Source organism: Panicum virgatum, chromosome 2N (genome assembly GCF_016808335.1).
Source record: "Panicum virgatum strain AP13 chromosome 2N, P.virgatum_v5, whole genome shotgun sequence".
Taxonomy (NCBI): Eukaryota; Viridiplantae; Streptophyta; class Magnoliopsida; order Poales; family Poaceae; genus Panicum; species Panicum virgatum.
This window is the reverse complement of record NC_053146.1, coordinates 30,634,867-30,657,629: the sequence shown is the minus strand read 5'-3', so window position 1 is coordinate 30,657,629 and position 22,763 is coordinate 30,634,867. Positions and strand designations below refer to the sequence as shown.

Sequence of the window (22,763 nt, the reverse complement as noted above, 5' to 3'; positions counted from 1 at the left end):
GTGCGGCGAGCTGGCGATGATGCGGTGCGGCGACGTGCCGACGTGAGGAAGGGAGGCGAGCATGCAACGGTAAAAGGAAGCAGGCGATTAATGCTTTCTTGCATGCGTGCGCTATGTCATGCTTTGACGCGACCGCCGAACGACAGAGTGAAACGAAGTGTCGTTATTAATGTGATCAATGCTTTGACGAGCGCCCATCGGCCAGGCCACTTGAACAGTCTAATACTCCCTCCGTCACTGAAATTGTCATCATTTTAGAAATTTTCCAACATATTAACATATTATGGAGATGGATAAAAGACTCTCCTACCTCTAATTATTAAGCATTGTGACTCAATTTGAATAATTAAATATGTACTAATTAAAATATCATACTATTTCCTATGCACCTTCCTCAAGTACATCTTCCACTACATGGTTGCATGCACGTTTTTTTATTAGAAAAGACTAAAAAACGATGTACAATTAAGATAGTTTGATTCATCCTTAACTTAGAATGATTTACATTTGAGTACGAAATTTAAACTCTAGAATGCCCTACATTTCAGAACGGAAGGAGTAACTTATTAGCAAATTAATTTAGTCTACTATTAAATATACTAATAAAAGGTGTTCAATTTTTTGTCACGTTGGGACTTGGGAGGGGCCATGGACCCTGCTGGCCTCCTCGTTGTGAACTCATTTAATTGAGCACCTGGTCGTTTCACATTATTTTGGTTTCTTGGAACTGGTAGTTTCACATTAATATTTAATACTAACCGAGGGAGGGCAGTGAATAGCCGTGGTCTTGACTCTTGAGTGGTCAACAACGGGCGTCGCTTGGCATTCGCGTCGCCGCAGCCCCATCGTCGGGGAGGAGCAATACCGCCGAAGCGGGATCGAGCGAGGAAGGGAGATCGGCGGATAGACGCGGCCATCGACCACTTCGCCGCCAAGGGGTACACGGCGCGCCAAGTCCGCGCCGCCGTCACTGCGCTCCTCATGGTGATCGACGAGGAGAAGAAGCTGCTGCCGCTGGAGCAGGAGGCCCAGGAGGAGCAGGAACAGCCTCAGGTGATTGAGCTCATTTCCTCCCTCATCGTATTCCATCCGTGCCTGCTCTATTTCTCTTAGTTGTTACTCTTCTTTTTTTTTTGTTGCATTTCGTGTCTCACACCAAGTAGAAACTGTACATTTCGTTGCCGTCTCCGAGAGAAAATTGCAGATCTGGCTAAATATCATTCCCCCCATCCAACTCCCCCAAACGTACTATTTACTATATTTTACTACCTCCCTCCAAAAAATTCATCTCCCTATAACTCCTTCTCTCCAACCATTCCCCCATATCTATTCCCTCTATATACTATCACTCATTAACTAACTATTTATTTATCGTTTTTGAATTTTAAAAAAATCATACAGTATTTGTACTGTCATAATACACATTATCATCATATTACGGGGCTCAAACGAGATTAATATCATGAAAAAACGGTGTGATTAGAGATATAGGGGGAGTTGAAACTCACTCTATATATGGAGGGAGTTTCAACTCCCCCCTTATATAGGGGGAGCTTTGGGGGGAACCGTTGGATTGGATTTTCCCACAAAGCTCCCCTACATGGGGTGGGGGGCCATATAGAGGGCACTGTTGGAGGTAGCCTAAGATTAGGAACAGGGAGAATTTTGCAGAGGAAGGATGTTTCCCCCATTTCCTTGGGAATCGTTCCATTCATGCGCTCGAGCCAGCCCTTTGCGAACCCAGATGGATTCATTACTAGTGGTCATATTATAAAGGGTTCATCAGGATCACCCTTTCCATCGTTGGGTCAACATGTATTCATTACTAGTCGAAGGCCCGCTATTCTCAGATTTACCTCACTGCACAGTGTGACACTGTATTTGTCACACTGAAATTATTAACAGATAGTCACAAAGTGTCTTGATGTATAATTTTGTTCTCAGTTGTCATCCAATGGACGAAGCATGTTCAAATTCTTAAATCATCTTGGGGCCTGATTGGTTCTCGGATGAACTCAGCCAGGCTCGCACCACTCATACAGGCTCACGTCGGCCAGGCATGCCACATGCAACAGCCTTTAGTTTGGTTTGCATCTGAACGGAGACAGGCTAGCAAGAAACTGCGTTTGGTTGCCTAGCTCGTAGCTGCCAGCTTGCTTTTTTCTCTCTACACGTTTGCCCAGGCGCGCTCGTTTTGCATCTCGCGAGCCTGGCCCGCCGGAAATGGTTGATTTTGCCGTATCTGCAGAGCCAGGCCCGGTGGTGCATTTTGCATCGTCGGGGCCAGGCCCGAAACTAGTGCAGGTAAGCAATCAGATGGAAGTTGCATCCGGCGAGCCTGGATGACCCCTATGCGGGCATCCAATCAGGCCCTTGATGTATTTTACAGCAACAAGAACCTGCAGTGGATGAGGTATCACCAGAAAATAGCAAGCCAATTTTAGAAGTGCACAGTGCGGTACCAACACTACTATAGATTCGGCCTTTTGTCCCGGTTTTGGAACTGGGACATGGCTTCCGGGACAAAAGCCTCGAGGCTTTTGTCCCGGGTGGCAGAATCGGGACAAAATGTCCCTGACGCTAAAATTTTTTTTGCACCCCGCGGGATTCGATCCCAAGACCTCTTGCCTAGCGTATGATTTCCTTGCCAACTCACCTAAGTAGTACATGTGACTCAGTATAGAGTAACTTCCTTTTGAACTATCACGTGGAGGGGCCTTTTGTCCCGGGTGGAGCCACCAACCGGGACAAAAGGGTCACCCTTTAATCCGGGTTGGTGTTACCAACCGGGACAAAAGGGTTAGGCCTTTTGTCCCGGGTGGAGCCACCAACCCGGACAAAGGGGGGAAACCTTTTGTCCCAGTTGGTGGCTCCACCCGGGACAAAAGGCCCCTATCCCCCTCGCTGGCCCGGCTAGCCATTGGACCCGGGACAAAAGCCAATTTTTGTCCCGGGCCCAAAGGCAGCCGGGACAAATGGCTTGGAACAAAGACTTATTCTGTAGTAGTGCAGCTGGGACTCAGTCATCAAATGAGGATGTCGAAGATCCCATGGTCATCGAACCACCTGCGCTTGAAGCTGTAGCGCCACTTGCTGAAGCTACAAGGACTGGTGAAACAAGGCGTCCTTGTTATGGATGGCTTAGCGAGTCAGAAGATGGGGAACAAGAAACCAGTCAGCAACAAGAGGTGTATGTTCTGACTCCAGGAGGCGGCTCAATTTGCAAGAGGAAGTAGCTTGAGTAGATGTGATGTGCAACCCTATCAATCCAAGCTTTGATGTCCCTTACTATTTTTTTCTGCTTTTTCAACTTTGTGTTTTTCAAATATTGGCATTTAGGTTGTATGTAGTAACACATATATTTTCAAAGAAAATGGGAGTAAAGTGGGGTTTGAGGGATGCAACTAAGTGAAGGTTAAAAAAAACTAGTTTGGTTGGTGCGCTATGGGCGTCTATTCCAAAATGTTGATCAAATAATAGTGGGAAAATATTATCCGTTACTATGCTCAAAGCAACATCATATCGATGTATTGAATCAAATCTAAAAATTACAGTAAATCAGCATAGTAGTTTAGAGTTTGAGAGCGTACCAATCTGAACCCTTCTAGTATGGAGGTATAGATATTTTTTTGGATTTATTTTGTGTTAGTAGGTATATTTAATGGATTGGTTTACATCGATTATTGGTTTTGGTAAGGGAAAAAAGATAAGATTAGCAATGAATGAATGATTCAATTATATTTTACGAAGTGAAAGTGAAATCCAAAAAGTAGAACTACCACATATAGTATACAAATTATTTTTTATCTATAAAAAGTAATAAATATATTTATATTTGTAGTAATGAAAGGAATATTTTTTAAAGGTAAAGAGACCCACTCAATAGACCTGTGGGTCCCACCAAATAATGTGTGCGGGCCCCAATTAAATAGTATGTGGATCCCATGTGGACCCCACCTAAATAATGCGTTGGTCCCACCTAAAAGTATGTGGGTCCCATGTGGGCCCCACCTGAAGAGAACGTGGCTCCCACATGGGTCCTGCATGAACAGTACACGGAGCCCACATGGGGCCAAAGCTCATGAGGTTGGGTCAGTTCTTGGCACTTTAGTAGATAGTAAGTATATATAGATATAGACTAGAACATAGATATAGACTAGAACCTGGTGGATTCTGTGTACCCTGGTTCAGTCTGGTGCCCAATTCACGATTGTTAGATTCTTCAGATGTATCTGACAAGTGTTCGGACAATTTTACTGGACCTTTAGTTTTGCTTTTGTGCCTTTTGCATTTGCTGATTGTGGAACCCCTTTTGTAGACTTGAATTGAGGGCAGTATATTATGCTTTATTATAAAAGATGTTAGCCACAGGACTGTAAAGTTTTTGTGCGAGGCAGGACTCTAGTATGGATGGAGTGACAGTGATGAACCTGTTTTCATGTGGTGTTTTGCTTGAAATTGAGCACAGTTGAACCAGGACTAATCTCGGAAAAGATTAGTTATGATGAAATTAGGTACAAAGTCTTCAGTTTACAACCTTATGTAATGCATGTATTGGAGAGTCTGGTGCAGGGCAGAACAGTGAAGGTCTCTCATAGTTGGGTTACCAGCCAAGGACTCACCCATGGAGATACCTTATCTATTGCAGATGGACTGATAGCTTTATATTGTGTTCTTAATGTAGACAATCCATAATTCCATATGTTGTTGGTTAAGCAAATCCTCGCATTGGGATTGGCATCTATCTTTTGTTAATCTAAATCAAATATCTTATACTTCACTGCTCAATCTAACTGCTAATCGATGTTTCCTGACTTTGGCAGAGTGGCTGATAGCAAGGCTGTTGTGATGATGCAAAGGCGCAGGAGCTTTATAACTGGGTTAAGGTCGCTTGTAAAATTAACTTTTATAAGTTTTTGTACATAGTGGGTAAGTACTGAGGTAGAGCAGAAAACTTAAAAACCTGATGACTTTTGGGTCTCTTGCTTTAAGAATGCAAGGGGACCATGTGATGCTACCTTGAACAAGTGTTTAACTTTGGATACTGATGTTCTGTTAAACTTGGTGTTGGTACGTTGGAATGTTAAATAATTTCTTAAAATTTATAAAGTGGTTACAGGATATTATGTTGATTTGAGTGCTGATATTCTGAACCTGCTAGCTCCTTTTCAATGGCACACGGTAAAAACAAAAGCATCAGTTCCCTTTTCTCTTAAGCAAAAGGGTTTCCGTTACCGGGACTCGAACCCAGGTCTCTCAGGTGAGAGCCGAGTATCCTAACCAGCTAGACTACAACGGATGCTGCTCTGCATATGTCTGAGAACTTTTTGTCCTTGGGGAAGCCGCAAAGCGGAGTCCCTTCCAACCTATGGCACCAACCCATATTTGGACCGTAATATGCACTAGTGCAAACAGAAAACTCAGATCAACTATTTCTCTTGTTGTTGGGTGGTAATGGTAACCAATTTATTGTTCCTCTATGCATAAGACCCAAGAGTAAAGCAAATACTAGTGCTAAAAATGTTCACGTTATTATGAAGGGCGCATAATTCTTTACATTCAACTTCTGATATAAATAGGCAACTAAATTTACTTGGTCCTGCCTTGCATATAACAGTATTCCATCCTTTCAAAATGGAAGATGTTTTGATTTTATTCTTCTTTCTTCTCAAATACATAGGAGAGATATGTATTATTTTATTAAAGAACAGAACAAGTACAAAGCTAACACCCCTCACATGAAACTGTCATAGGCGTGCCACTTGGATACAAACAATCTGACTAGGGGTGTAAATGGGTGATCCTTAGGTGCAACTCCAACCCTCATTAGTTCAAATATTTGTACAACTCCAACCCTCATTAGTTCAAATGTTTGTACAACTTCACCAAAATAGGATTCCATTTTAGAATAGTAGTATAAATATTTGAACTAATGAGGATTGGAGGTGCACCTAAGAGTTACCCGTTTGCACCCCAAATCCAACCTAGAGCAAACTAAAGACCTACACAATGGCCAAGACTAACTGTAAGTGTTGCTTTGCAGAAGCCCACCAATCTTTTGGTTTCGTCGTGAGTCAGATTTATCTGACTTTAACTAAGTTTTTAGAAATTTTACAAAATAAATATATTCAAGGCATTTTGTGGTGATTTAGTGAAACTTTTAGTGGATTTTGGTGCATTTTTCTACTAACTTGATTCAAGTTATAAAAGTTTGACTTAGGATAAAATTAAAATTCCGACGTTTGAAATAGGGGAGTACTACTGAGACATGGCAAACATTGCTTGTTAAATGTTTTAGACACAGGGAGAGTGTCTGCAAAGCTAAACAGTGAAACATTCTTCCAATATTATGTAGTTTCGCAGATATGACATACAAACAATTATCTTATTGGATGAGTCATGAAAACATGTCGACGGATGTGTTGTGAGAAACAGAACTGCTACTATTCTTGCTGAAATTTCAGAGACATTGTTTATGGAAGATGAACAGCTTAAGACTTAGTCAGTGATCAGTACTACACAACAGAAAGGGTGGATTGATATAGTGGAACAAGTTTCTGTATTACATCACAATACTCCTAGCATACCAAACCAAATTCACTTGATTTCTCTCATCTTTAGTATCAACAAACAAAAGAAGAGGGAAAAAATGGACCACCACTCAAGCACCAAAAACATGTAACTTTCAGCCACACTTCACACAAATCTATTGCACAACAGCACCCAAAGACTTTACAAGGCGCCTTCCTTCGACAGATTTCATTATGAAGATGGACACCAACTATTGACATCTCACCATCAGTGAAGGCTGAAACAGTAAGCATTGTGCTCAGCATTTGCATAAAAAGAATGTTCATTCACTCTCCTCACACTCACCCACTCACTAAATTTTTTCACTAATTTATCTCCCATTATACACACAGGGAATTTACATCCAAAGACAAGAGTCACCCTATCAACACATACTTGTCGATCCCGTGGCCAAGTAAAATAAGCACGAAGGAGATCTCATGGAGTCTTAGCTGCAGTGTTACCTTGTGCAGGTAGTTAGCTGTGTAGGTTTGCAAACCGTGTCAGTTCATGTTGAGACAAAAAGAAAAGTCCGTTTCACATCACTCTATGCGGTTTAGGAGGAAGAAGCTGAGGTCTGGGCCTAGTCCTCGTGATGGTTTCATCGCTGTGCCGGATCATCTCAGACAGTTTCCAGGGCTTCTGCCACTTCCATTTGAACTGCAGCAGCCACTGGTGATGGCTCCTTTTCCATCTCCATAGCTTTCCTGATTGCCCTGCTATTGAAATTTTCTTCCCCACAGACAACTGTGCTATAGGAACCATCTGCATTCAAAATTGTCAATGAAGATATTAGATTGATGAAGATTATGATACAATGATGGTGATGACAGACAATGAGATGTCAGATAGAACCTTAAGTTGCTCTTTGTTTAATGCGGTAATCCCTTTGCTGGGGCTATTTACAATTCCAGCCGAATACTTGAGCTGCTTCTGTGCAGGAACAGCAACAGGGGACAGTGGTGTGCTGGGGTCATCAGCAGAGTGCTTCAAGGTGCAATTTCCACTTCTCTGTAAGTATTGAACTTTTCTTAGTAACATGGATGTCACATCTTCGGTGTTGGTTTGTAATGAATTGTACGAATTAATAAGTTATTAGTCAATGTTATATCGGTGTGCACATCTGTTGTTTCCTAGAGCGGGCAATGATTTTTCACTGAAATAGTGATTCCACATTGACATTGGTTGAAAATGATGACAACAGAGTTTCTTTCATGTATGATGCTGAGAGAAACCGCACCGGAGGTGTAGTGGCCATTGGAGCAGTCTGCTCTCTTTGCTTGAGCTGCTTCTCCATTTCCCTTCTCCGCGATTCGCTGTGTCGAAGAATACCCACAAGCTCTGTCATTTGCTCTTTCATTTCCTTAATCTCCACTTCCTTCTCCCTTACTTGACATCTGAATCATTTGAATAGTTGAGGGTTATCACTATCAGTTTCAAGGCAAAATATATGATAAGGACTTGATTTTGCAAGAATCACTCCTTTCCGGGAAAAAAGATTGAGCCAAGGAGCTGTGCTTGCAAATATTAATACACTTTCACCAAAATGAAATATGCAAGCATATCTCTTTTGTCAAAATATTTTAAACACTGTCAAGGAATAACTAAAATAGCATTTCTAAGGTCTACTTTTGTTAATAAACAAGTTGAGACATGAGAGTGATTTTGTTATAATATTAAACATAAGCAAGAGTTGTCTCTGTTTCTACTGGTACCAGATTCTCAGAAAAAACATCAGGTACTTGTTTTCATATTTTTCTCTTTTATGGGAAGATTATTTTAGTTCCAGGCTTTACTGATTGAGAACATTGTGATGGATAGATGAAGTCATAATATTAAATGAAGCCAAAAGAAAATAAAGTTAACCTTGCATCAGCAGCAACATTAAAGATGTACTGCAGTAAGCCCTTTGCATCCCCCATTGACCGCAATTGATTCCATCGACTGCGCCCGGAGAAGGCACGCTCTCGTTCTTCAGCTTCTGAGAGTTGAGAAGCCATTGCGACAAGAGTATTTGAAGAAATTGTCACCATGCTCTCAAGTGATGCTATCCTAGCTTGTCTTGCATTTGGTGACAAGGTATTTGGCCTGCGAAATAAAATTACAGTCAAATATACATTAGTATTTAGATACCCTATTTGTACTTCAGAAAAAAAATGTGTTTGAATTGTATAAGAGGGCTGGATTGGACATCTTGGTATGTGTAATGATGTGTTTTTTTCCTTACGTGAATCAGTTACAAGCACAAGGATAGTATTAAACAAAAAGGGAGATACCAATCACCTAGAATTTCCATTCTTCCCCCTTTGGGGACTAGATGCACCAGCTCGTATGTCTTCTTGTTTCAAAATGGCAAGCTCCTCACCAAGTGCAGCACGCCTTCAATAACCAAAATTTTTATTACTTCTTAGTAAAAACAAAGAACCCTAAATGTTTTCATTTGACCGCAAAAAGTAGAGTTACATACAGTTGGCTTTGTTTTTCATATTCATTTCGGACTTCATGCACATGCACCATAACTTCAAGCTCTTGATCCAACCACTTTTGCAACAATCTCTCACCCATCTGTTTCATATCAAGAATGGCTTTAGCAATAAATTATAAATAAACATAAGAAAGTTAGGTATGAATAAATCTTACATTAGAGCCTGGAGAGGTCCCATTGGTGCCAGCTATGTTTGGAGGGAAGGAGAACAGTGAAGCTGTTAGATTGGAAGTATTTCATCATACATAAATATACTTATCACAATGCAAAGAAAGGTACCTGGATTATCACGGGCAGAAGATTTCCTAGCTTCTAGTATCTCTTTCAGCCTTTTGGTAGCCATGGCAGCCTCTTCAGTCTTCCTTTGCAGAACCTATAAACAAAAGTGTGGACTCTGGCAGTTAGAATAAAAACATGGAAATTTGAAGTGATTAGAAGTAGATTTAGAATACAAAAGTTGAAAATTTTGACATATTTAAGAAAAAGGTTTTAGAAGGGAGCTATGTCAAAGAAACAAGTATGGTAGAAAGTAAAGGTTGAGTACTTTAACTTTAAACTAGTCCTACCAATGGTCTGGTTAGAATATTGCCTAAAATCTAATTATTTTTTCGTGACTTTATACGGTATTTCATTGAACTGTATTTCTTTTGTCATGACTTTAGGAGAGAAACTGACCAATTTCTGCCGCTGATTAAGCGCTTGAAGCTTGTGGCGTTCGTACTCATTTCTCCGTCCCTCCTTGCGCAACTGTTTACAGAACAAAATGTGAGGATAGTGCTTCTCAAAATGATCTTATTTCATCTTATATGTATTATATTAGAAAAGGGTAACAAACAGTACAAATAAGGTTCCAACGAAGAAAAAAACAGGAGCTGTGCCTGTACAATGAGAAGAAGCCAGCTAGTGAAGACTATCAATCCAAGCCATCACTAAATTTTTTGAGACATCTCTCATTCAGAGTGTCTATATATCGAAGTACAAATGGTCAAATCAGTTTAACCTTATAATTATGTTGATTTATTATACATTTTTTAGTAATTATTTTGCATTTAATATTACTGATTACAATTGGTTGTTCATACATACCTGAAGAAGTTCCTTTTCACGGGTAGCCTTCCATTGCCTGAACTGTTCTGCTTCCTGTTTGATTTTGTGTTGTAGTTGAACCTGACAACATAACAATTGGAATAATGTAATTTTTATTATTATAACGTATGATGAAACAAGTGTTTACCAATATTATAGACGAGATGGAAGAAGGGAGGGTACCTTTTGTGCCTTAATAAAATGAATTTCTTCTTGCAGTTTCTTAGCAGCTTCATCACTCTTTTGCTTTTCCTTCAAAAGCTGAACTTGGTTCTCCTGCTTTTTCTTAAGATCTAGGATCTGCAATCCAATGTTTTTGTTGAGTAAAATATCTCAAATAAGGTAAAATTTATTAAAATGCATTATGATATGCTAGTCACCTGTGCTTCAAGGGATTTCAATTTCTGCAGTTGGGCATCTCGCAGTTTATGTGTCTGGCCATCAGCATTTAGGCTTTCAACTTCAGCCAACAATCTGTCCCTCTCTTGCTGAATTGTTCAGAATTGTTTTTCTAAGATCAAAAGTACTCATGTGCATGGGCAAGGAAGATATGACTGGAGGATGATCTCATATGGTAGATAAAACAATTTAACAGACTGACCTGTACAGCTCTTTTCTCTTCTTCAAGCTCCATTAGTTTCTTCCCAAAGTGTTGCTTAAGTGCAACAGTATCACATCCATACATTTTCATCTCAGACTGCAAATGATCGATAAACTTAGGTAAAATTTTCAGACCATTTAACCCAACACACATTGACTAGACATGTGCCATGCAGAAGTGAATAAATGTATCATCAAATAATGGATACTGGCTTTTTTATTAGTCATTTACAAGGCCAAACATGGTGATCAGGAAACATAATTGTTATTGTTAGATGTTCAATACCTCCTTTTGCTCTAGCTGTCTGTTTAATTCATTCAGCTCTTTGCCCATGCTATCCTGCAGCATTGTGTGCTCCCATTCTTTTGCTACCTCATCTTCAATATCTTTAGGGTTGCCTGCAGCAGGCAGGGATATCAGTGAGATATTTCAGAAATCAAATAACTATGTGAAAGAAACATGTACTTGGGGTGTTGTTAGAGATGTTTACAATCCCAATGAAAATAAATAAAAGCATCTGAATACCTGATGAAAAAATTGAAGAGGTGCTAAGAAGTTACCTCTTACTGAGTCAGTCATAGGGACATCAAACGGATCTGTACTTTGCAAGCTTCTTTTGAGGCCTTCACTTTTTGTAAAGCCATTTAAAGTTTTCTGAAACAAAGATCAGAATTAGTTGTGGTTTAGCTCTAGAACTTTTCAAGAATGATTATATATAAAACACAAATCCCTAGTAGGCACTGTGTTGCATCACTGTTTCTTATTTTTTGCATGTAAGGGGAAAGAGCAAGAATTGCAAGTCATGTGCTTGTCTTAAAATGTTAAACATCCAAAAGCATGCACAAGGACTCAGCAACATACTTGCATTTCAGGTTCACAAGGATCAGTTTGAAAACGGTTGCGAATATCATACAGTTCCCTGCAAAGGTCTTCATTTGTTTGTTCAAGCCATGATATCCTTTCTCTGAGACCCTGAAAATTCAAGCCTTGTTACTCTAATTCATAGTGTGAGCGAATTCCTTCTGCAATCCAAGTTTGTTGAGGACATTTACCTGAACATCATCTGATCCGACTCCTCCACGAGCTGAAACAAGCTCTGCTTGCAAATACTCAATCTGTTGGCGCATCCTTTTCATCTCATCCGCAATAGGATTTCTGTTGACCTGAAAATGTAGCAAAAACAACATATCGGAATCAACTAAGAAGAGAAATCTATGTCCTGGAATAGCAAACAATCTGAGGCACGAAGTAATGTACTCACAATTGGTTTGTTCTGAATATTACGTGCCCGGTTAGCATATTTCAAAGTGTTTAATGTCTCTTCAGCATTGATGTCTGCTGGACTTATGCAGGCTGCAGGAGAAAAGGACATATTCAAGTCAGGTCACTGTAACCCAAGCAAAGGCATTCTGGGACTGTCAGTTTGCAGTCTCACTAAAAATCAGTATGGACACATATGTTTCAAGTAGTATGGAAGGATAATGTAGTACTTTAGTAGTTTCTGACAAGATAAGTTACCTATCATTACAGTCTTGCTATTTCCACCTAGGGAGTCCTGTGATAGACAAAGTAGATGATACAGGAGTAGTTAGTAATGTGACCCACTAATTTTCTACATAAATACAATAGCTTTCTATTAGATGAACTACTAAAAAATGGGTTGGCATGACTACATTGTAAGCACTACTATGAGAAATGCTTAATGTAATCAGTAACATTTTAGCATAGATGGAAAATCATACCTGCAAAAGACGAGTGAGTTTGCTGTCCCTATAAGGAACATGAGCACCTTCTTTCCTCTTTTTCTCATCTCCAAGAGCACTTATGACGTTGCCGAGAGCAAGAAGTCCTCTGTTGATGTGAACACCTAATGACACAAGGCATAACTTGCCTTCAATTTGGAGCAGAAATAATTGTCGAATAAAAGTTCTGATAAAGAAGAAGCGAGCATACCTTCCTTGAAACGAAGGCCATCTGAACCAGTTCTCTTAGCGCGTTCTGATCCAGCAAGATCTACTAAATGAAGTTTGGCACAAAGATAGTCTTCATTAATTTCCTCAATGGGCATTCCATCTGCAGTCATGATGGGTTCTGATTTGCGCATCTGCTCCAATGTGATTGTGAAGATGGCATGGGAACGACTATTACATGGCGAAACCAGAGTATAAGGTTTCATCGAAAACAAGTAAAATATAGTAACAGAATATCAAGGAATGTTCTTTAAAGCACTCAAGAAGAGCAATTTTTTTACAAGCGAATTAACACATGGAACATAGAGGTAAACAAACAGAACTAGATGTATAATTTCTCCTGCACAGGTTATGACATTTGCAGTCTTAGTGATGTGCATAATGTCATTGATTATAGTTAGTACATATTCTCCATTATACAAAACATAAAGACTTATAGAATGATGTAGCTAACCTTGACTGGTTGTTCATGTTAGTACTTCCAGTTGCACGACTCAGGGAACCTTGCTCCAGGCATGCAGTCATTTCCTTCTGAGTACTAACATGCACTTCGGTCGATCCAGCTAGCGTTATGACTCCATTTGACGCCTCTCGAATCTGGACAGGCGGTTTCCCTGGCACAGATAATTTTGCATGCCCATTGCCATTCTCAATTTTGCCCACAGTAGCAGCACTAGGGTCAAGCAAATCCCTCACTTCTTCTTTCAAAATCTGTGTAAAATAAAAGCACAAGAAAGTTTCATATCGTATAACCCCATCCCCCCCCCCCCAAAAAAAGTTTCTGATTTCCACATTTCATTAATTTATATGGGATAATTGTCCGACCTCGATGAATGAGATGCGTATTTGGAACTCCACTTGGTTTTTCAGGCTCTCAATCTTGTCGAACAGCGCAGCCATGGCTCGTGGGATGATCCCAATATGTGATCCCTCCTTGCAGGCAGTCCCCATGGTGTAGGTCTTCCCTGACCCAGTCTGTTGAGACAAACATGAAAGGGGAAAAAATAATCTATATTAATAAAGCATCACGATTGTTGATTAGGATCCAAATCCCCTCTATCCAAACAGGGCTAAAACTGAAATGATGAGCATTTTGGGGTTCCGGGAGCAGACACTCGACCCCATCATCATGGCACACACAGCTGGGGAGGGGGGAAAATAAAAAAAGGGCAAGGAATTGGGTGTTCCATCCCAGCACCAGGCCACATGCAGTGCTGCTGGCTTTTGCCGTGTGCTAGGCCCCAACGTGGTGGTCCAAGCTTCTCAGCTCTTTTGGCCGCATCAATGGCACATGGGATGCGAGCCAAATGATTGAGGGAGACCCGAGGGCGTGCGTGGTGCTCGACGACGACGCCGGCGACGAAGGAGAAGATTAACACCAACCTGGCCGTACGCGAGCACGGTGGCGTTGTAGCCCTGGAAGAGGCCGTCCACCAGCGGCGCGACGCACTGGTCGAACATGGCCGCCGACGGCGTGCCAGTGCTGCCGTACACATGGTCGAAGGTGAAGGAGTGGCTGCCGATCTGGACCTGCACGATGGCAACAAAACAGAAGTTTCAGCGAAAAGGTGGTCAAATCCGATGCCTGTCTAATGATGTGAGCATACTGTAGTCTGTAGATAGAAACCCGAGTGGTAAAAGAAAACCAACAAAGCCATGGAAGCCCACACATGTGCTGCATAGCATCATCATCATTGGTATGGGAGGCAAGGAATGAAAGTTACTTTTCATCTTCACCCAAAAATGCCTCAGCCAAAAACGATCATTCACAAAGATCAAGGGAGACAGATCATTGGTATGGTGAGGAACCCAAGAAAGAAAGGTACTCCAACAAGGCTGGCTGCCAGCTGGAAATGGAGAGCATCTAGAGAACCACAAAGCAAATGTAAAATCCGATCCAGCAGATCTCAGGGTTAATCCCTCAACTCAGTGGAGGATTAGTAAACATGACATCTTTTGTTTTAGAAAATTAGTTTTTTTGGCAGAAAGAAGAAAAGGAAACAGGCAGTGTAGGTGGGGAGAAGTGGAGAGTTGGATCAACAAGATTTGGCCCCCCAAAAAATAATAATCAGGGTTGTGATACATAACTGCGCGATGCAGACAGGACTCCTGCCCAGCCCAGAAAAAGGAAAGCAAGAACATTAGCAAGACTGGACACAAGTTCGCACCAAAAATGTGCAAGGTTTGGCCCTGCCGACACTTTTTTTTCTTCCTTCCTAACACTGAATTAGTGAAATAATAAAGAGAGAGGAAATAAAAGAAATTTGTGGGCAACTGGGCATCTCTGTCGGAGCCAGGGAGGAGGGTCCTGAAAGGGCAAGCAACCTAGACGACTCCTGAATTTCGCAGGGTACTAGTGTATTTTTTCATGGCTCTGTGTGAATTGCTAGACATAGAAACGGAGATCCTGATTTTTCCGAGAATAGGGGGAAGGTTTCGAGATGGTCAGTTCATCTCTGCTCTGCTCTGCTGTTCTTGACGAAGCAGAGTGACTGGTACAAAATAGAATGGAATAGAATAATCATCCTCAAATTCTGCAGACAGCGTCAAGCTGTCTCTGAAAATTGTACTAGAAAACAGGAAAAAAATACCAGGATAGCCAGATTTCTGAAAGTATTGTTCGGCAGGAGTCAATTCATAGCCTGAATTGAGCCATGCATAGCCGACAGATAATCAGAGAACACCAAGGCAGGGGGCCAACTAAAAAAAAAAAGAGCACACAAGCAAGGCAACCCACAGTCTGAATTGGGTCATGCATACTCCCAGATAAACAGGGAACTCGAAGGCAAGAAAGCAGAATCCATCACACCAGCCAAGAAGCAACAATCTGCAATCCAATCCCGTACCTGCGGCTTGCCCGGCACGACGGCGACGCAGTCCTTACACCCCTGCAGCTTCTCGTCGCCGATGAGCGGGCGCACGTGGACCGCCACCTTGACGCAGCAATCCTCGCCGTGCTCCATGGTCATGGTGCCCGCCGACGACCATACAACAACGACAGCTGCTGGGCACAAAGCACTCGCTGCTCCTTGCTCGCCTCAATGCAAGAACAGGGGGAGGGCAATAAGACCGGGGGGAGAGAGAGAGGGGCAAGGATTAAAGGAGGAAGGGGGTGGTGAGTGGCGAGTAAGAGTAACAGCAGGCACTAACGCCACCACCGATGGATGGATGGATGGCTGGATGAAATCGATCAATGTTCCTCCTCCGCCTGCCACACCATCATGGCTCCTTTCCTTGGGTTGCACTGCAATTTCCCCTCGTATCTCTCTCTGCCTGACTGACTGGGTGCGGTGCAGGGGAGGTAGGATGAAGGATAGAGTCGGGGATGGGAGCAGGAGGGAGTGCTCGGGTAGATGGAGATGGATTCAGGTGGAGATGTTGGTAGTGGCCTGGCGAAGCAACGGACGGGGAAAACTTGACCGTCACTTCTGCAACCACTCCCACCACCACCAGCACCGGCGGCGACTCCTCCTCTCCGCCGATCCAACCGCAACCGCAATTGAGCTGAGCTGAGCTCGTGAGCCTACAAATGCCGTTGCTCCTCCTGCCGGCTAAATCTCCTCCTCCGTGGCGGTGTGGTGTTCTTGGGACAGGGAGGGAGAAGAGGGGAGAGCCTTGGGGTATTCGGTGGTGGGTGGAAATGGAGGAGGACAAGCAAAGCCAAGAGGAGGGAGGGAAGTGTGTGTAGGTGAGGGCCTGGGCTGCCCCTGTCTTGTGTTCTATTTTATTGCCGTTGCCATTGTTTAACACTGCTGCTAATCCCTCTGGAGATGGAGAGAGGAGAGGAGGTGCCCCTTCCTTCCTTTTCGGTGAAGGTGAGTGATGAGTGATTACTGCTCGCAGCTGCATGAATTGTTACGACCACTGCTCGTCCGCGGCAACAAGGACGTGGCATCTTCTTGGTTGTTAGTGACCCGCACCCCACCCTACTCTGCCACCAGCCCGAATTGACCGACCTTCTCTCTCCCTCTTCTACCTGTTACTTCAGGCCGTAACTCCTGCTGACTTCATCTTTTTACAGTTTTTGACCACCACACTGCTATAGTGCTATGCAGGTTTATAAATAAAAACTTTATGAAGTTACTACTGAAAGAACAATGAGTATGTATTACCTGCTTAATCTAATTGCACTGGAGATGTATTAATAGCTCTGCGAACAATTTAGTCCTTTTAGCTTCAGTTTTTTTCCCTATCCGTTACTATGATTTTTTTTTTCTTTTTAAAAGGGCCTGTTCTTCCTCCGATTCACTGCCTGTCAGTCAGTCAGTGAGGTGCCAGAGCCGGCACCTGCTGCTGGTTGTAAATTGTGATGGACAAAGGCAACCTGTAGCTTGCTTGGCAACACAACAATGGGACAAGACAAGCCACGCACACCAAACGCAACAATCCTACAAACCATGTGTCGAGTCAGTCACATTGTAACGTTACTCACCCCAGTCGCAACAAACAGAGCGCCCTCCCGTGCGCGCTTTGTCCAACAGGGCCATGCTATGTGCATGCATTTTCCAGACTCTGAGTCATTTGCATCACAAACATAAAGACAATGATTGGGTAGATCCGGAGGGGCACATTTGGTTTCGAGATCTATTTCTCCTTCAGTATAAATGCAAGCTATTCCCATTCGCAAAATAAAATAATCTCTGTATTTAATTAGTCATCAATGTAGTTGGCCAAGCTTTGCTTTTGACTGAATTGGCACAATGTATAGTAATATTATCTCTTATACTCCATGCGTTCTACACTGCATATCTACACTGCATATCGTTTTGGCAAATCTGGATATATAATTGTTTCTATATATTTAGAGATAGTGTTGTCGGTACACTCAGATAGGAGTACCCTCTCCTACAAGACAAAGACAAAGGCACTCAGGAGCGGCAACCACGGACCACGGGTCCAGACCCCCTTGGACAGGTCCCGAACCTCCGCGGGGCGGACCTGGGCCTCTACAAGTGGAAGCCAGACCTCCAGGAAGCCTGAGTCATCAAGCCAGCCAAGGGACCCGGACCCAGCACCCTATTTGGGTAGGAGTTCGGAGCCCTCGCAAGCCCCTGTGGGCGCGGCCGCCGACCCCAGGGTCCGGCGCCGCCACGTGTCCCACAGGGCCGACCTCCGGACCTCCGCTCCCCGCTTGGGCAGGGGTCCGGAACCGCCACGTGCCCCTATGGGCGCGGTCGCCGACCCCCGGGTCCTGTGCCGCCACGTGTCCCACAGGCACGAGTCTTCTGCCTGAAGCCAGCCCTCCTGCCGCATTAAATGCTGGTGGTTGGGGCGTGTGCTGCCAGAGCAGGGCATCGGATACCCACTTACAGGTTGGACAAGCGTGACATGACAACAAGGTAAGCCCGCCTGTTTCCAAGGCGGCTCGTCAGTTACCAAGGCAAGTATTAAAGACTCAGAGCCGCGCGGATGGGCAACGAGTCATGATGACTAGCTACTAACTGGAGCAACAGTGCACGCTGCTACAACGGACTGAGTCAGTAGTTCGGCGCTTCATCATGACCTCGACGCGCGGCTCCAGAGGCTAGACTCTACTCCGACAGGACAGCTCAAGATCATCCCTGGTCAGAAGCTACGCACGAAAGCCGACGACAAGATCTCCGGATCTGAGGCATTGAAGGCCAAAATGTAGTTTATAATACATCGCCGGGCCCACCTGTCGGGGCCCCGCTCAGTGTACGTGCTCTCCTTGGACATATAAAAGGGAGAGCACGCCCGCTAGAACACAGGTTCACACGGACACGAGGTTCCACAAGTTTTCACACATGCAGAGACACGCGAAGACTCTCACAACACAAGCTCGTTTTCACTCCGAACAACCCTGCTCTCAACCTCTTGAGAGCGCAAGCAATACAACACACAGTGGACGTAGGGTATTACGCTCCAGCGGCCCGAACCACTCTAAACCTGCTGTGTTCATCGCGTTCTTCCACCGAGATTGGGATAATCCTAGCTAACCCCCGAGTACTCACCCTCTGGGTTTAGGCGGGTGCACTACGCCACCCGGCTGTGGGTTTGCACACCACGACAAGTGTTTATCTAGATACATTGAAAAAATTATATATTTATATTTGCTAAAATGACGTACAATTTGAAACAGAGGGAGTAGTGATTATACACATTTCTTTTCTATTTTCTAGTTTACTGGGGACTGCTATACTTTTCATGAACTATTTTTTTTATATAAATGAAATTGTTGTGCTTTCAAATTATTGAGCTTTCTTCTTGGACACGTGGATTCATTGTGCCTAGCGGCTAGTATGCATCAATATGACTACATTATCAAATAGGCACAGTTTCTTATTAAACAAAACAATTATATTTGTGCATTTAGATATAAAAGAAAAAAATTATTAGTGCGCAGTTCAACCGAGCATCATATATAAGTTCAAATGTGAAAGCATTTTTTTCAAATGAAATAGTTCCAAGGTGATATAGTAACTACTAGAATTGTTGAATTGGTCATAGCCTTTCTATGTCGCTTAAGGGAAGCTGTTTTGACGAGGATTGACAACCTATCTAGTACACAAGAAATTGGTGGGAAACATGCATTAAAAGCAGTAACTCGAGCTGTTAGATCCGAGAATCTTGTTTCATGTAACTTTGGCCTTCCATTGCTAAGAAAGCGCTGTCCCCATCACCAGCCCCCTAACTTTGGACCTCCCTATAGCTTCACCTCCACTCTATCATTTATCAAAACAGAGAACAAAAATATTTATTCGGAGTGGGAAAACCTTGGCCCTTTCACCCAAGCTCATACCTTGCTTGAAAACTTCACATCCGTTTGCGGCTGTTAGTACCGGGCTGCCTTTCAGCCGAATTAACACGCACATTTAGTACCGAACAAAAGGAATGCCCCGGTGAGCTATTTAATACCGGCTGTAGTCACCAGCCAGCACTAAAGTGCGCCACCGGCACGGGGGGGGGGGGGGGGGGCAACAACTATGTGGTAACTTAATACCGGCTAGTTGTTACAGACGTTACTAAATCGCTTGAGGACATTTAGTACCGGCTGGTAGCTCCAATTGGTACTATGTGAAGAGATAAATTATATATATAATATAGGGAAAATGTATTCTACATGAATACTTATATAGATATAGATATAGTCTTTGCTTTGCTTTGCTAGATACAAATACGAATGCTAGATACGAATACGAATATTCAAACGGCCTGAATACGAATATGAATTAATTAAAACTAAAAAAGAAAAGAATAGAAACATAAGCAAATAAAAAATACAAACAAAGAATTTAGTACTAGTTGGTTACCAACCGGGTTAAAATGCCACCGCAAACATCCCTACGTGGTGAGCAGTTTAGTACCGATTAGTGTTACCAATTGGAACACCAATCGGTACTAAATGGGCCGGTCCACCTGATCTTTAGTACCGATTAGTGTTACCAATCGGAACACCAATCGGTACTAAATGGGCCGGTCCGCCTGATCGGTACTATATGCAGGCGCATTTAGTAGTGAGCAAGCGGTACCAGGCGCGGAACCGGTACTAACCGTTGTTCCGGCTCGGTACTAATGCTAAGTTTTCTAGCATTGCTAGTTGTTTGGATTAAGATCTATTAGCAGTTATACATGTGTATTGCCAATATGAGTACCATTTGAACATATCCGAAGGACCATGGCATTGTTGCAACAAGTTATGATTCAATTTTAAAGTCATTTTCTCACAAAATATAGACTAAGTTGTTTGCCATGTGTTCATGAATAGTTTTTTTTACTTTTACATCGAGTTTGACTACTACTTTTTGGATTGAAATTGAACAATAATTTTTCTCTCATGATCATTTATATTTATTTTTGAATTCCCTATTTCACTATGGGCTACGAATATATATAAGCATACGCAAGGCTTAATAACGACAAAAGCTATTTTTGACCGAGGCTTGACGACAACCTATAAAGTACACATACAAGAAATTTTGAGGAAGAAGAAGCATTATCAAAGCATTAACTCAAGCCGTTAGATCGAAGAAGAATCTTGTTATTTTTCCATTCAATCTCAACAAATGCATGCAGTCCCCGTCGCCCCCCTCTTGATCGAACCACCCCAGGCCCCTAGCTAGCTTCACGCCCACTCTATCTACCAGCATTCACCAAAGTAGAAAACACATTGCTAGCCCTGTGGCAACACAGAATTTTGTCATTGCAGGATGGAGATATCTGACTATCCGTGTCGTTTGTTGGAGTCCGAACGAAGTAACAAGGCGCAAGCTTTGAGCATGGCGACGTCACTCATGGCACACAGACAGCTGAAGCGACTGTACTAGCTCGGAAGCAGCTGGGGCGTCAATTCGGTTGCCACACCGCACCATTGGCAAACGGATCGATCGGAGGAGGAAGCGCGTAGGACTGATGGGCCGGTTTAAACAGGTGCACGATTTGGTCAGGGGGAGAGAGCGAGTTACATGGGTGATGCCTACTCTTCACCTCTCCCTAACAGCGACTGGATGGATCGATCGCCTTGTTTATGGCGAGCAGGTACGTGTACGTGCGTGATGCCCCCGGCCTCTCACACACATCGACACTATCATATTGTTTTGTGGTGTGCAAAGAAAAAAAGTGCACCGTCACTTTCACGTCGAGATGCAGCTGGTGGTTAGCGAGTCCCATGTGGCGTCAAGAACAATTTTTATTTATTTTAATTGTTTCGCTTTCGGGTTTCGCTGGCCTTTTTTTTCCCCTTGCAGCAGTAAAGTTATATATGTTCCAAGGGGAAGCTTGTATGCTGGTGAGATTTGGTTGTGGACTGCCTAATAAAGTTAGCTGTACGTACCAGAATACACCATGCAGCATGGGCTAGATGACTGACCTCTATGATTCTTTTGTTTTTCCCTGACCCTTCTTTTTTGCTGTTGCTTTGCTCTTTCTTATATAGTTTTTCTAATAAACCTAGTCATGGACATTGCCTGGAATGTATGTGGGTGAGGAGGACCACATTATGCCACTAGTTTGTGAAATTATCAATCAAAAGGGCCATGTGTAGTGTTCACCAGAGATTTCCTGGATCATAAGCTCCAACTTTTTTAATTAGTGATGGTATTTTTATGGGGAAGAAATAGAATTCCATGGGCTAGATCTCAAGGCTTGCACTATGATTGAAAAATGTAATATTATTTTATTCCTTGTGCTTTCAAGTTTTAGAATGACTAGGTCTATCATGCAAGAACAGAACACGTACGATTTCATATGACTAGCCGGTCTATCAAGATTGGTATCCCAATTTGTCATATTTATAAATTGACCATCATAGCCTGATCCACCACCAGGAACATAGTTTTGTTTGTCAAATTAGGGGAACTTGGGTTCACGATTAACAAGTCTACAAAATAGATCAGTTAGGAGAAGTTTTCAGTTTGCTCAGAGCCCAATAAATAAACGCATAGTACAGCACAGTAAGTAGTTCTTGTTTGCCAAGAGCAATCAATCCATAAATCTAGCTAACTAGACGTACAAGTGTACAACTAATTGCATCTGTACTATTTACTTGCGCATACAAGCTAAGTAACGAGAGTGACACTATCTTGAAGGGAAAAAAAAACATTCCAACCAAATAATATCAGTTTTGCAGAGTTTATAGCCAGACAACAACATAATCTTGAGGGTAGCATCTCGTGCACAGGGGTGGATCCAGCGGTGGGTTTGGAGAGGCTCGAAAATTCTATGGAGCCTCTCCTAAACTATTTCTACAAATTTGAGGAGGAAGAAGGAGGGAAGGGGAGGCGAGAGCAGGAAGAAGAAGAGAGAGCTCAATCCTACCTCCACCACTGCTCGTGCATACTCCTCCCTTTTTATAATTCTTTGTTTTGTCACATTTAATTGAGGATAGTTAGCTTATCTTTTACCTTTTCTTGACCAAGTGATGGAGCTTATCTTTGGAGGGGGCAAATACACATGACTTTCCTATAATTAAAGGCTATAGAACACGAGCTAGCTAGTTCCACTGAATAAATATTTCTTATTTTGAACAGATTAATTCAGGATTCCCTAATTGTCTTAGCGTGATCACTCTATTTTCATGTTTGTCTTCTGTACC

General features: G+C 42.7%; 1 protein-coding gene, 1 long non-coding RNA gene and 1 other non-coding gene across 4 annotated transcripts; 1 reads left to right on the top strand and 2 right to left on the bottom strand.

The window, feature by feature from the left end:
- Nucleotides 1-777: 777 nt before the first annotated feature.
- LOC120660196 lies at nt 778-5,132 on the top strand. Its single transcript, XR_005669427.1, has 2 exons — nt 778-1,053; nt 4,824-5,132. It is a non-coding gene; the product is annotated as an uncharacterized LOC120660196 (long non-coding RNA).
- A 94-nt stretch (nt 5,133-5,226) lies between these two features.
- Nucleotides 5,227-5,299, bottom strand: TRNAE-CUC. The gene has a single exon. It is a non-coding gene; the product is annotated as a tRNA-Glu (tRNA).
- A 1,207-nt stretch (nt 5,300-6,506) lies between these two features.
- LOC120660195 (kinesin-like protein KIN-4A) lies at nt 6,507-16,936 on the bottom strand. 2 transcript variants are annotated; one of them, XR_005669426.1, is made up of 26 exons: nt 15,559-16,474; nt 14,096-14,242; nt 13,538-13,687; nt 13,167-13,423; nt 12,696-12,883; nt 12,485-12,609; nt 12,261-12,297; nt 12,004-12,095; nt 11,795-11,905; nt 11,604-11,714; nt 11,303-11,396; nt 11,028-11,140; nt 10,743-10,838; nt 10,522-10,629; nt 10,325-10,441; nt 10,142-10,222; nt 9,731-9,802; nt 9,335-9,428; nt 9,211-9,242; nt 9,038-9,135; nt 8,854-8,949; nt 8,437-8,658; nt 7,811-7,967; nt 7,426-7,581; nt 7,035-7,335; nt 6,507-6,808 (listed from the first exon to the last, which is right to left on the bottom strand). XR_005669426.1 is itself a non-coding variant. In XM_039938607.1 (25 exons), the coding sequence occupies exons 1-25, from the start codon at nt 15,679-15,681 to the stop codon at nt 7,108-7,110; spliced, it is 3,105 nt and encodes a 1,034-aa protein (XP_039794541.1). In that variant the 5' UTR covers nt 15,682-16,936; the 3' UTR covers nt 6,517-7,107. The 2 variants fall into 2 exon arrangements, 1 of the variants encoding a protein (XP_039794541.1); XM_039938607.1 differs by having other exon boundaries at nt 6,517-7,335; nt 15,559-16,936.
- Nucleotides 16,937-22,763: the final 5,827 nt, after the last annotated feature.

Coding starts and splice junctions, on each gene's coding strand:
- LOC120660195 (XM_039938607.1), bottom strand. CDS start 15,681: ATGACCATGGAGCACGGCGAGGATTGCTGCGTCAAGGTGGCGGTCCAC. Junction 11,715..11,794: donor TCGGATCAGATGATGTTCAG/GTAAATGTCCTC, acceptor TTGAATTTTCAG/GGTCTCAGAGAAAGGATATC. Junction 8,659..8,853: donor GGGAAGAATGGAAATTCTAG/GTGATTGGTATC, acceptor TTTATTTCGCAG/GCCAAATACCTTGTCACCAA.